This window comes from Hyposmocoma kahamanoa, unplaced genomic scaffold (assembly GCF_003589595.1).
Source record: "Hyposmocoma kahamanoa isolate Upper Pololo Valley unplaced genomic scaffold, ASM358959v1 100096, whole genome shotgun sequence".
NCBI classification, from domain to species: Eukaryota; Metazoa; Arthropoda; class Insecta; order Lepidoptera; family Cosmopterigidae; genus Hyposmocoma; species Hyposmocoma kahamanoa.
The window spans coordinates 24,436-39,263 of NW_020653226.1; the positions used below are offsets into that span (position 1 = coordinate 24,436).

The following is a 14,828-nucleotide window of genomic DNA, read 5'->3' on the forward strand; positions in this document are numbered from 1 at the left end:
CATTGAACTCTAATTATGTATTTTCAATTATTGCTATAACAATAACAAAGACCCTGTTACTAAGATTAAAACAGTTGTTGCTTATCATTTCCTAAATAGGATTGATTTATGATTTTAAAACCATTATTATATGTTATACATATATATATATTATTACCAATACATAACATGTATTAACACTACGTTGAAGAAGGAACAAAGTTTTACTAAAATGATTGTCCAATAAAAAATACAAACAAATGATGAAAAATATATTTCATGAAAAAATAGAAATCAAAGTTCAAGCTATAAAATATATATTTGTATGTTTTATAAAAAATATATTTCTCTTACAATAAGTTCTTTGTCTGCTAGATTACTTTACAGCAAGAAAAAACAGTTGCACAAAATGAATTAGAAAAAAAAAGTTTTGTCACTTTACACACAAATAACTGAAAATTGTTCTAATACCTACACATCATCGTCTTAGAGTGAATACCTCATGTGATTTCTAAATAATTTTTCTGGATGAAGATAAAAATGTGGTGTAAAATGTAGTAAACACAATAACGTTGATAACTTAGCATTTTAATTAGTTAAATTAGACCTCTTGCAGATATATTAATTTAATATATTTGAGCAAGAAGTTTATAAGTTTTTCTTCAACAAAAGTCAGTAAATACAAATGTGAAAGTGCAAATGCAAGGCTTTCATTCGAAGGCGACAATATGTTTTGTGTTGTCATATTCTATGCGACATATAAAATCTAATTAAATAGGTTCCAACAAAAGCAAATTTAAACCATAAGTTATAAATTGCCGTGATACAAAAGCATTCAAAATAATACCTGTACAAAACATATCAAGGGAAACTTATTACCTACATTCTCTTTACACTTTGCATTGGTATTGCGATAATCCTATCTAATACTTCCACTGCTATCAGAGATTTGGTGCTACCCAGTCAAGGAATTTAACTGCAAGCTCAAATCCTAGAAAACAAGCAGCATTCGCCGGGAAAGCCCTGATCATGACTGGTGTTACTCCTTTATACAATGCGGTTGGACCTTCATTCTTCATTAGTTGTTTAAAAACATCTCTCATACCATTAGGGTATGTACCCTCCGGAGCAGTCTGCAATCTACTTTTCAATACATCAGCTGGCATGCCAACTAACCAGTTAGCTATACCAGCGCAGCCACCAGCGAATATTGTGATCAACATCTTATATTGGTCCGTTGCATTCGCTGGAACCAATGCCTCTTTAACCCATTCGTACGTCATGAAATACATTCCACTGGCTGGTACGTCTCTGCAAATTGTTGCAATGCTCCCTTTGTAAATACTCCTTATGCCACCTTCTACATACAGCTGCTTAGCACAGTCAACCATGCCACTGTATTTTGGTGCTGTGGTACCAGATTGCTGGATTTGAAGCAGACATTTAATACGCTCTCCAGGGGCCATGATAGATGTAGTAAAGATTCCAGAAAACGCACCGGCGGCAAACAACTGTGGTTTTGTCAGAACTTCATCTTTGTCGCTCTTGATTAGCTTCTTACCAAGACCAAAACCGAAAAAGCTAATTGCAAAGATAGGAGCGACACCAGTGAGTGGCGCCGACATGCCTTTGTACAAGCCAAAGAAACCTTCTCGTTTGATAGTCTTCGAGAAACAGTCCCAAGTACCACGATAAAGAGCTTTCTCTCCAGGCTTCGGCAGTGGCATGGTTTGCAACCGCACTTTAATCGTATCCATCGGATGTCCAGCGAGTACAGTGCATACTCCGCCAAAACCACCACTAATAAAATATTTTGCAGGGCTGCTTTTCTCTGACATTTTAACCAATACTTCACTATAACACTTGAGGGAAAGTTAATTTCAATAAACTAGTTTCTACAAGGTTTCGTCTATTTTTGTATTTCGTTCTCAAGAGAGCAGTTACAATGTCAAAGTCCAACTTGGTACACACAGTAGATTAATTTAAAACAAACAATGTCTGTATACCAATCATGTGTTGGACTTTCAACCCATTTATTTTATCTTAGAATACCACATTAAACAATGCGATTAAGGCACATTTCTCAGTTTATTTTAATTAAATACAATTAAATACTTGAGAAAACTTCAAATTCGACAATTCATTTTTATGGCAACATTTTATTCATCCTTCACCGGTTTTGAGCGAAAAATCGAACGACATATACTATATGATTCTTCTTACGAGTTTGTGCGTCTCTAGAAATGTCACCTACTCACCTCGTTGAGATTCGCTCTGGGCCTTTTGGAGGGAAAAGTGTCGTTTTTATTTTGACTTTCAATTATTTTGTGAAGTCTAGTTTAAAGTGAAACAGGATAGTGCTATTGTACCTTAATCGACAATTAAAAAGCGAAATTATACGTATCTCGAACTAAAATACCCGTATCGGCCCGTTTTCTAACCAATCCCGAGTCAATCCAAGCACGCCGCCTGGCTCAAATTGCCTACCCTCTTTATGGCGGCCATATTTACAGAAACATAATTAAACGAAGACATGGCTGAAAGGACTTGTATCCAAGCCAAAATTATTAATTAAAACCTCGTTGAAATGAAAAATGGTGGCTTTTTAAAGTTACGAGCACAGTTTTTTGCAAAGATTATTTTAATTTTAAGCATACTATGAAACAAAATCGAAGAAAGAAACAGTGATGAAGAAAGTTAGATCTATATTCCTTATTTTAAACCAAATTACAAAAGATTTTGTCCTGAAAATTCCACTAATTGCGAATTCAAAGTTATTGTTCAAAGTGATAGAAGTAACGTGATAATAAAAGTAAAACCTAAATATTGACTCCCGCCGCTTAAAAGTATATTTATATATAAAACCAAATAAGTGAACTAAGTTATTTATGAGAAAGTCAAATCATAATGTATTAGAATTTAGATCTACAATGGCAAATATTACTGATGATTCCGATAATTAAACGAAGACATGGCTCAAAGGACTTGTATCCAAGCCAAAAATTATAAATATTAATAATAAAAGCTTTGTTTTTACATAGAATATTTAAGTATATTATGTAAACGTAGTGCTTAAATTCTCTTTGATATTATAAAGATAAAACGAAGAAAGAAATAACGACGAAGAAATAGAACTATATTCCTTATTTTAGGCCAAATTACGAAAGACTATCCTGAAAATTCCACTAATTACGAATTCTAAGTTTTTGTTCAAAGCATAATGTGATTTAAGTGAAAGTGAAAACATTAATATTGATTCCCGCCGCTTAAAAGACTATTTAAAAAATCCAAATAAGTAAACAAAGTTATTTAGGAGAAAGTCAAAACATAATATATTAGAACTGCAATTTCCATGCCTCAAAGAACTTGTATCCAAGTCAAAACTATTAATAACAGATAAACCTTGTTGGATTTGATGATCCCAGAGTACCTGTACATACTTGGTATAATAGACATATAATAGATGATATTAGTTGAGAGAAAATAATCTGTCTTGTTTGATCCCCGGGGAAGTTCAACCAATTTATCTTTATTTATCGAGTTCTTAGGTTTTCGCGATTGTTACACATAGGAAATGGAACTATTTTTCCTATTATTAAATTAATAATAAATTGAACTTAATAAAAATTCATGCAATAAAATAATTTGTAAAACGTAATGTAGCGTAAATTGGAATGTTTTCTTTGTAAAATTAAAATAAGGTATTTAATTAATAACTATTGTAACTATAGTGAAAAAATAGGGCGGTTTCATTGACTTAGGCGGTTTGCATCAATATTCGACATAACTGGTTGAAGACTGTACTACCTCAGTCAACCGTGACCATGAGACCTGTAAAGAGCCCGAAACGTCGGTTTGTGTGAAAAAACAAATATACGCGATTTAAATCCGGAAAAATAGTTTCATTTCCAATTTTTATTTGTTAAAAATTGTAAAACACAATTTTTTTGCTACCCACTTGCTTATAATTGTTTTTGCCATATTCGTCTTAGCTTCGCTCGACAAACATGCGAAAGAAAGATGAGTACCTAAAGGCTTAGAGGATGAAAAAAATTGGTTTCCATAGTCTACGCCATCGAGTATACAGAAACTATATGTATAGTATATAACAGTAATAAAAATTATAATTTAATCATGTTCGTTTTTTTCTCAAATAAATAGGTTATGACGTCCATATAGGATTAGTCGAAGATGACGTCTCGAAGTTTTTGTCACTAGAGAAAATAATGTTAACACCGTACAGGGAGAATCCCTCTACGGTTGACACCCTTAGACATTTTTTTCTGTTGATATAACAGTCGACGATGAATGTAAACCACAATAAGGCAGCAAATTGGTAATTTAAGTTTATTAAACTCATAGATTTAGTATACAGGGTGACATCGAAAACTTGTAACAAATCGAAATGGGAGCTTCAGTAACAGTTACTCATTCATATTAAATTGGAATTTCCCAAATCTAATTCGTTAAAAAAAAAAGTGTAATTATAGTTTAAGATAGTCAAAACTAAGTTACTGTCTTCACGTAGACACGAACTTTTGGCATTCGAGTATAATAAAATAAAAACAATTAAGTATTAAAAATTAAAGTATCAATTTAGGTGCGCCCGATCCCGATATCGATAGGCAATTCATTAATTGCATAGCAGAGTTCATTTCTGAAGTACGGCAACATCGCTATACTAAACGAAAGTAAAGGACGCGCGACGTTGCCAAGCCGCTTGCGCAACATCCCTGCCACGGACTATTGGCACTACGCCGCCCCTGCGCCCGCCTTCCCTGCGCCCGCCCGCAGTGTATGATAAGAATCTCTAAAGTGAGGTCACGGTCGCGGTCACCAGCGCAATACGATAACATTGCGAATGATTAATTTGTAATTGACTAATTGTTGACGTGTGTTATCGTAAATAAGATGCCTAGGACGAGAGGAAATAGTCGTGTACCATTTTTTACTAACGAACAATACGTAAACATGATTGGCTGGTATAATACGACGGGAAATCTACGAGAAACGCAGCGAAGATTTCTGCTAAGGTATCCCAACAGTAGTCCACCATCATTAAGAAGAATTTTGAGAGTCTACCAGAACCTACTGGACTTCGCTAGCTTCCACGTCCCTGCACACGCCCGAGGAAGTGGGAGGTCACCAGTATATCCGAGACGGTTGTACCGCATGATAAAGAGATTTTTTTATGAAAATCCTCAAGCTAGTACTAGACAAGCAGCCAGGCGGTTTAATGTAAGCCAATATTACGTCTGGAAATTATTAAATGCATCGGGAATGTATCCGTACCATTTTCAGCCCGTACAAGACATCGTACTAGCCGACTATCGTCCTAGAAGAGATTTTTGTAATTGGTTGTTACAAAATCTCCATCAAAACATTCTGTGGACTGACGAAGCAACTTTTACAAGAATAGGATTGTTTAACGTGCACAATGAACATTGGTGGAGTGCTCGTGGTCGAAACCCACACGTAACGCGCAGGGACGCTTTCCAAGTGCGATTTAGTGTGAATGTGTGGGCTGGGATAATTAATGACCGAGTAATTGGACCCTATTTTATCGATGGCAGATTAACTGGGAGTCGTTACCTAGAAATTCTGTCGTCTGTCGTAACAGAACTTTTAGATGATGTGCCATTGTCTTACCTAGCCAATATCTACTTCCAACAGGATGGAGCCCCGGCTCATTACTTCAGTGAAGTGCGAATGTATCTAGATAGGGAGTACGGTGATCGGTGGATTGGTCGTGGCGGACCCATAACATGGCCTGCACGGTCGCCTGACCTAACTCCACTAGACTTTTATTTGTGGGGGGATATAAAAAGACTTGTGTACGAACGCGAATCCCAAACCCAAGAACAATTAAAGGACAAAATACTAAATGCTTTTACAGTTGTAAAATCACAAACATTAGTGCTAAGAAAACTTAAAGACAATTTGCGGCGCCGTGCTCAATTATGTTTGCAAAGTGGAGGTGGACATTTTGAACAATTATTAAAATACACGTAAGTGATTGGACTAATTTTTAAGACATTGTAAATAAGACAATTATTGTAAATATCGTGATTCAACTTTTTAAATACGCCAAAAATACAATAAGCGCTTTTACGTGTTGTTGTTACGAATAATCAGGTTTATTCTTTTTATCCACGCATAGCAAGCAAGCTACCTGAATATTATTGTATTTTTGATCGTCCTAAGCCGATAACAGTATGAAGGGAAAGTTGGTTTATTACGTGTTTACAATAACAAAAGCGCGGGCGAAGGAGCGGGAAGGCGGGGAGTTGTCATTCAGTCGTAGGTACTTTGTAGATACACGTGCGTGATTTTACGCTAGCGGTAATGTGAGGAATTATTTGATTGATACTTACATTGTTTACAATTTTTTAGCACCACTAATAAAAACACATTAATTTTCCACAAAGACATGCTCTAAATTTTATTTGTAACGCATAAAATTAAATATTTAAATTTGTTACGCTTTCTCAAGGTCACCCTGTATAGGTACCCTAAATCTATGATAACAGGCGTACTGCTCATGGTTCCAGCATATGAATCACTCGTACAGCTCGAATCACTGCCTCTCGGTGGCCTAACTGGATAGGGTAAATACTGTGGTTATACCATTGACTTACAATTATATGGACGTCGGGTCCGCGCTAAAAAGTGTCCGCACTTGTAAGGCGCTAAAATCGTATACAGAGCGCGACAGTCTTCATTTGTTCTACTGACAGCGCGATACTGCGATGACATTACAATTTAAAATTCGAATAGGTTGACTTGGAACATTTTTTTCGTGGTTTTTGTATTAGACTCGTCGTCCATTTATTTGTAAGTCAATGGGTTATACCGTAATTTTCGAAGCACTACACGGTCACTTTTTAAGCGTCAAATGTCACGGCCTTGAGATTTGGTGATGTACAAATTAAATTTTACTCACAATAAATATTACACTCTGTACGGTCGGGTGATATTGATCCGCCGCGGCCTATCCATCCGTCTTCGTACACTTAGGTAATCGTTAAAATTTGTCGCACACCGCATTTTTCTACTTCTACGGGCATTCGCTGATGGCCAACATTATAGAAGGGAAGATATTTCTATCATATCTTTTTTGTGAAAAAGATTCAGATCAACGGTAGAGTTGACAGCAACAGCTCAAGAAAAGCATCTTCAAAAGTTTGATACAAATTCGTAATACAAAAAACGGTTCAACAAAATAGACTTACATTTAAATAGCCAGGCCATAAAATAAAAAAAGTTGACTTGACATCGTCGTAATGACATTTTCAGAATTTTAGATTATATTTGTTATGTGTGTGCGGTTGTGGTGTTGAGTTGCCGGTGAAGTGATACTGTTGGAATTGTCTTACGATATTCGCAACATTTAATGATAGTAGAAAATGAGGTGTATTAAAACACTACTTCAAGTTTTATTTCTTCTTAATGTTTGCTTGGCTACGCTATCACCGCCCTCCGATAAGAAGGGGCAAAAGGGAGTAAAACCGCAAGACGGGCCTAGAAAAAATAATGTTCTTGATCGGAAATTAGTCTCCGAGACACCGTACGTAAAGGATATTTTGAAATACCATGCTACGTATCATCAAGATGTGTCGACGAGGAATTTTAAGAATCCAGTCTTAGGATATGTTACACCCGTAAGCTTTCTTCCTTTTCGGCATATTAAATCGTTCTTAGACCTTGTAAATTTGACTGTTTTCTGTCAAAGAACAATTGAAAAATTTGTATGTGTCGAATTGTCCGTGTTCTTTGTACCTATCTACATTTTCGTTATCATATCCATGTGTTCTAATCAATATTTTAGCCAAAACCATGTAATCAAGTTGTGCGCGTAAATACCTTCCTATATTTATTGTCAATATATAAAATGTTCGAAATGTGATTTAAAAACTGGTTAGATTTACTTTTTCTAAGTATGCCTATAGCTTAAGCGCGCTTTCGCTGCTCAATGTCGTAACGCCTATTTTGAGTGGCGTAATTACTGTATAGGTAGATGTTATCCACAATTTCATGATTCTAATATGTCTATATAGTAGAAATTTGTCTCTCAATGTTGTCTTTAAGCCAAAAATTACGATTATTTACTTGATTACTTACATTTTACTTCAAAAGATACAATTTCGTTTTTTTATAAAACAAAATTATTTTAACAATTGTATAAGTATGACTTAATCCTAAAAAGAAACAAAACAATGCTTCTACTACGCAATGGTTCAAGAGCAAGACAAATATTATAATATTATGCATAAAACATTAGTTTGTGCTTATACAGATTTGTACAATAATCAAGATACACTCGCCAGCACATCAAGCTACACATTGACGTATCTTGTTCCGTTGCACTGGAGGTGATTTTCGAACAAAAATGTGTAGCCTGGTGTGCCATTGTCCATACAAAGTAGATATGCTCCAAATAAAATGAAGCCTTAGCCATTAATTGGTAGATTTAATTTTGTTTGGAAAATATGCATGGGTGTTATAAATTTACAATGATAAAAATATAGTTGAATTTAAAAATTGTCTACATTCTCAAAAATTAAAAAAATTATCTTAAAAACAAAATTTACTTATATATTACGCAAAGGTTAACAGTTACGAAAAATGTAAGAAACATAACTATTGTCTTTACAGAAACATAGTAATTGGTACTTAACATTATTTTGTTTGTTCTTTTTTATATCAGTGGAACAGCAAAGGCTATGAAGTTGCTAAGATCTGGGGTCCAAAGTTTAATTACATCTCACCAGTATGGCTACAAATCAAACGCCAGTCGCCTAGTATTTACATTATCTCAGGTCTACATGATGTTGACCACGCCTGGGTAAAAGCTGTTAAACATAAGGGAGCAGATAGTAATTTGAAAGGTATGTTTCTGAGAACAACATATGTCAGGATCGTAGCAAGTGGATGGCAGTAGTCTTTCTTTACCCAGATTTGGAAAAAGTATGTAGCATTAGTATTTATATTCTTGCTACGTATCTGAATAAAATTGGTAACCTAATCATGGTATTTTAAATCACTTTATATAATTATAAGTACAATTAGGAATTTCCTTTTGTACTCAATGACATTATAATTCTGATAAATCAAATTGCTGGGTCCTGGCTGTTTCTCTGCTTTCGTCTTTTTTGTTTAATTCAAATTCAGACTGTCTTTATTTCATACAGTAGGCAAATTGCATATGAAATAGAAACTGATTAAACAGTCTTACTTATAAAGTTAATTCTTGAGAGAAGAATGAGTTACATCTGTTGTAGTTGCTCTTTGTAAATTGATATTAGTTTCCATTTATCATGTACAATATTGTATAGAATATTATAATGGGTGGCCAAGGGGAAGATGGCAGGCTTACACAGATGCCTTCTTGATTGAATGGTGGGAGATTGCCATGTATAGAGAGAATTGAGAGTCCAAGGAAGAGGCCATTGTCCAGTAGTCGGACACTATTGCTGGCTAATTTAAAAAAAAAAGAACATAATGAATAAAGACATGTAGTCTGTTTAAAGACATGTAATCTGAACATACGTAATCATTAATACGCTTACATGCCTTCATAGGTTAAGTAATTTTTTTTCTCCAATCATTATTTAATATTTTCTACCAATAAAATAACACTAACACTTTCCAGTCCTCCCAAGAATGTTATTTGACAACTGGCAGCCAACAGATCTTAAAGCGTTCTTCACTGAACCAACATCAATTGTAGAGCAAAAAGCTCTCATGTCTGAAGTGAAGAAAGTTTGCAAGCAGTGGAAATTCGATGGAGTTGTGTTAGAAATGTTGTCCCAAGTCGGCAAGTATGCAGATCGGTCTGTCAAGTTTATACAGGCATTTGGTAAGTGCACTACCAGATATATAGCACCAACTGTTTACATCTCTGTGTATGTATTTTTGGGCTCTAAAGATGCAGAATGCACACAATTAAATGCACACAGTAAATATGTAAAGATTGCGTTACCAACACTGTTAACAACTAATTACTACATAAAACTGAGAAGTGGTGATGCATTTCAATAATAAACAACTAAAGAAAATATTATAGTAATTAAGAAATATATATTTATATATACAATTCAAACCTATACAACATATGATACAATAAAAAGAATTACTACACAGGTACACATGCGTTGTACACTTAAGTAACATTCTACGGTATTCTAAGGCTAATAAATTAAATTAAAGATAAATATAACAACAGAATAGCAAATAACTTCATACATTATTAAAGTCCAAAATTAACTTTTTAATTTTTGTCATGTGATACCGAATTTTTCGTTAATTCAAAATGGTCTTGTTGGATAGAAATGAGGGAATTTTTCTGTCCAACAAACTACAGGTATACCGTCATGTGTAATGTACCTAGGGGAAAGCGGGGCAGTTTGATACAAGGGGCACATTCATACACCTGCATTATCTCCATACTTTCAAACGTAATATTAGTTGTGATAATACTAAAACGTGCCTTTGTACGTGTGAGTAATAGACATGCGATGATGCAGCTCACCAGTTAGCCGTTGACGGCCGACAGTTCACAAAGTGTTTTCATAGCTGTTGACTAAAAAATATAAGCGACACGAATACGAGTGCCACTGCAGTTTTGTTTACTTTACAGGGTTTTATGTCTTAATACAGGGTAAACTAGTGTTTTCAATAACTAAAATTGCTTGTGTCTTTGAGGGAATATATAAGACTTTTTTTAAATAAGTATCTTTTATACATTGGTGAGTGGGGCAGTTTTTGTACGTATCAAAGTGCTCCTATTAGTTATTTTGTACGAAAAATGTAAAACTGTTTCAACAAGTTATTGTAAAGAGGTGAACTAATGACATTTTGCGCTATTGTCAGCTCTTCCTCCTGTATTTCTACTTCCAATACTACATTACAAAGAACACTTCAAATGATGCCTTAGAAAGAAGGCAAGAAGACTTGATCTGGCAAGTACTGAGGCATATATAGCGTCATATTAAACTTTATGAAAAGGTTGTGCTGATAATACATGGCAACCAGGAATGGCACACTATGGGTCGTATTCCAGAACTCTACTCAATGCTCAAGTTAGGACTTGAGTATGATTTCAAGCACTGGAAATACGATCCTAATGGCAATGACTTGAGTATGATTTCCACGTCTTGAATCATACTCAAATCCTGACTTGAGCATTGAGTAGAGTTCGGGAATACGATCCTACGTCGATTCACACATCTCAGTGCCCCAAGCGATGTATCAAAGTACCCCAAAGGTGTGCTCCCATTTTAAGTAGAATCAAATTTTTTAAATTATTTATGTTTATTATATTAATGTTTATTAGTTATATCATCAATTGGGTAGAAAAAATATTAATAATAATTTAATTTAGTAGCCCAAAATTAAAGTTAAAAAAAATGTAAAGTGTACGAATCTGCCCCGTTTAACTTTGAATCTCATTCTCGTCGTCACTATTATTTACACAATATAGTTTTTTTTACTGCTTATTATTTGGACTGACCTTACAAGGTGACCTCCAAAACGTTGCAAGATACCCATATAACAGCTGACAACCACAGCATTATTGTGTAATGAATTCGAAATTTTTTTCAGGTTTAGAAATGAGTGAAGATAATCTTAGTTTAATTCTAGTCTACCCACCATTCCGAGGCTTTCCCACCGATGAGTTCTTTATCCAAGCATTTAACGACATTTACCCATATGTTGAAGCTGTATCCGTCATGACATATGACTTTTCTAGTCCTCAGAAACCGGGTGAGTGTAGATTTCATGTAACAAAGTGATTTAAAAAAAAAAGTACAGTTCTTTAATGAGGATCAACCACAAAAAATATAATTGAAATAGAAAAATATTACAACGCATGAGTTTTATATTTACGAGCATTTTACTTTTTAAATTATTTTTGTCAAACATGCTCGGAAATGTTGAAATGCAATGATAGATAGTATGATAGATAATAAACGTTGAATGTGAAGACTGTACAGCTCAAAAAAGGGGTTGCAAAAGCAATAACTATCGGTACATGTTTTTACGTGTAATTTGACTATTAGTACTATTTATTTATTTATAGTTAGGTACAATGTTCGTTACGCCAAAATAATCTTCGCAACAGTACAAAACACTTTTACTTGGAAGAGGAATTTCATCATCTCGTTTCATTATACTATTTTTTTTCTTAAATTCGCGTCTCTCGGAACCCAAAAAAAAACAATTTATTAGGTTATTAATTAATTAATATAATTTATAGACACGTGCGTCTTCTTGCATTTTTGCATAATGCAATATTTGTGTGTGATGCCACTGTATTACCACCACAACAAATACGAAAGATGTAGTTGACAAATCTGGGGATTGAGTGCGATAGCCTATGGAGCTTGCTTGACTCGGCGGGGCGGGATCCGATGGCGACAGATGACGTCACAGGGATCTTTTCTTTTTACATGCGTGTTTTGGGATTATGGCAATAAAATAGCTGTATTTCATTTTTTTACCGATTAAAAAATTATATATTAAGTAGGTGACTGATCCTCATTGTGTTGGCTTTATCTCAGAATTCCAATAAGCATTATCACAATAGATTAATTGCAGGATGCACAAGGTCTGAAACAAAAATTTTGGATATCACCCATAAACTGCAGCTTTTCGCGGTTTATTGTAATTAATTCTGTGCGTATTAACTTACTAACAGGTCCAAACGCACCACTATATTGGATGAGGCTTTGTGTAGAAAAACTAATAGATAAAGATGAGAATCCATCCAAACGAGCTAAAATTCTCCTCGGCTTGAATTTCTATGGCAATTCTTATACGGCCAATGGCGGTGGTCCCATAGTCGGTACGGAGTACATTGAACTGCTGAAGAATGCCAAGACAAATCAAGTTTTGACCTATAATAATAATACCGCTGAGAATTATTTGGAAATTAAGTAAGTATCTGCTGTATATTCTGTGTCGTTATTAAACTAAGATCCATATGGCCAAAGTTTCGAAGTATCACATTTTCTATCTCCGTCATTTCCTCTTTTTTTTTCACATTGCAACCCTTTTTTATTAACTTTTCTCGTTTTGTCTTTATGATATACGACACACATACTGTTACTACGAACTAAGTTCACAAACATTTAGATAACTAAAGTTTAGAATAAATGTATGAAAAGTATATGAAAAGGTATGCCTTATAAACAAAGAATAAAGGAAATTTCCTTAATTTTTTGTTGGTAGAAATTTTAAATGGTTTTTATAGTATTATAGAAATTTCAAACACAATCAACATAGTAAACCAAAAGATATAATATGTCTTTTGTGTTGAAAAATTAGATTTTCATTAATTTTGTTTTCTGATTATTATTTAATACGCCTAATGCTTGGCTGGGCATAATGTAACTATTCCTATTTTATTACTGGTGATCTGTAAACACACGTTTCCAACCCAGTTGCTCCAGCTCTCATTAAGGAACTTGTTATTTTACGTAAGGCTGTAACTAGTTATTGATGTTAGAGAGAAAATAAAACATTTTTTTTGTATTACTATCAATTTGTGCGCAACCCGCGTTTCTAATTATTATTAGAAATAGTGACTTACACATCGAGTATATAACCAGAAATAGAGACGAAATAAAGGCCATCCATCTCTGGTAACTCATCAGGCAAATGGGGCTTATATCACTTTTAAATATAAACTCTCATTTGTACTGAAATCACAAATTAGAAAGCTGAAATAGTACAGCGCCAACAACTGACCTGTGTGTACGTCTCCGCATATTCCAAAAATATTCTGTATTTATTGTAATAAAGATAATATCTCTAACTATGGAAGGCTGTCCCATTCGTTGGTGTGGGAAAAACAGCAAAACATCTAACTACAAAACAAACGGAATCACATTTCGTCTGTAATTAAATATTAAATATGTAATTTTTAAATTTTCATCAATTATAGCAAAGCTCAAATTAAATTGGTCATTTGATGTGAAACAATTGACGACACCCGTCAATTGTTTCGAATTCGGGCTGGTCAATCGGAGCGTAGTTCTCACCATAATGATATGGCGGAATAGATTTCAAACAAATTAAATGACATTTCGTCTCTATTTCTGGTTATGTATGCTCGATGTATTTACAAGAATAGGTCATTCAATAATTAACCTTTTATGTTTTTCAGAACTTCACAGGGCTCCAAAAAGATATTCTACCCAAGTCTCTATTCCATTCAGAAAAGACTTGATCTCGCTCGTGAATACGGAATAGGTGTTGCCATTTGGGAACTAGGGCAAGGTCTCGATTATTTCTATGATCTACTTTGATTTGTGATATTATTATTAAGTCAATAAATAATGTTGAATTTAATGTATTTATATAGTGATTTTATTTACTACAGCTTAAAAAACAGCGTGATGAATAACGTGAAATTTCAATTACAAAAAAATGTATATAAAAAAAAGTAGCAGTATATCATTTAATATTTATAAATTTTAGTGTTTTTATTTTGCGATTTTTGTGTAATATTTTACTTTTACTAATTTGAAATGTTTTTGACGATTGGCTCAAAAGGCAAAGAACCCAAAGCTGTAAAAACTATAATAAAAAAAATACAAAGGAACCTATAAACTACCACCTATAAATATTAATTAGTTAGAATGCTAATTTATTTAGAAGATATCCTGTGTAACTCAGAATTTGAACATGCCTTAGTAAGCTGCGTCATTATAAAGAATAAGAAGAGAACGTTTTTACATTTAAACGTTTTTACTCTGTCTGCTCCACTACAACTGTTGAAGTTTGACACAGTCAACTGTCAACCAAGACTATTAGAACTCCGACCAGGCCATCCAGAAGAACGG

The 14,828-nt window shown here is 34.1% G+C and overlaps 2 protein-coding genes across 2 annotated transcripts; one reads left to right on the top strand and one right to left on the bottom strand.

Annotated features, from left to right (window-relative positions):
- Positions 1-322: 322 nt before the first annotated feature.
- LOC113229326 (congested-like trachea protein) lies at positions 323-1,890 on the bottom strand. Its single transcript, XM_026462885.1, has one exon. The coding sequence runs from the start codon at positions 1,815-1,817 to the stop codon at positions 921-923; it is 897 nt and encodes a 298-aa protein (XP_026318670.1). The 5' UTR covers positions 1,818-1,890; the 3' UTR covers positions 323-920.
- A 5,435-nt stretch (positions 1,891-7,325) lies between these two features.
- On the top strand, positions 7,326-14,307 carry LOC113229317 (chitinase domain-containing protein 1). The gene is made up of 6 exons (XM_026462874.1): positions 7,326-7,640; positions 8,687-8,867; positions 9,632-9,838; positions 11,584-11,745; positions 12,680-12,917; positions 14,150-14,307. Exons 1-6 carry the CDS (start codon positions 7,386-7,388, stop codon positions 14,289-14,291), a joined length of 1,185 nt encoding a protein of 394 aa, XP_026318659.1. The 5' UTR covers positions 7,326-7,385; the 3' UTR covers positions 14,292-14,307.
- The last annotated feature ends 521 nt before the right edge of the window (positions 14,308-14,828 follow it).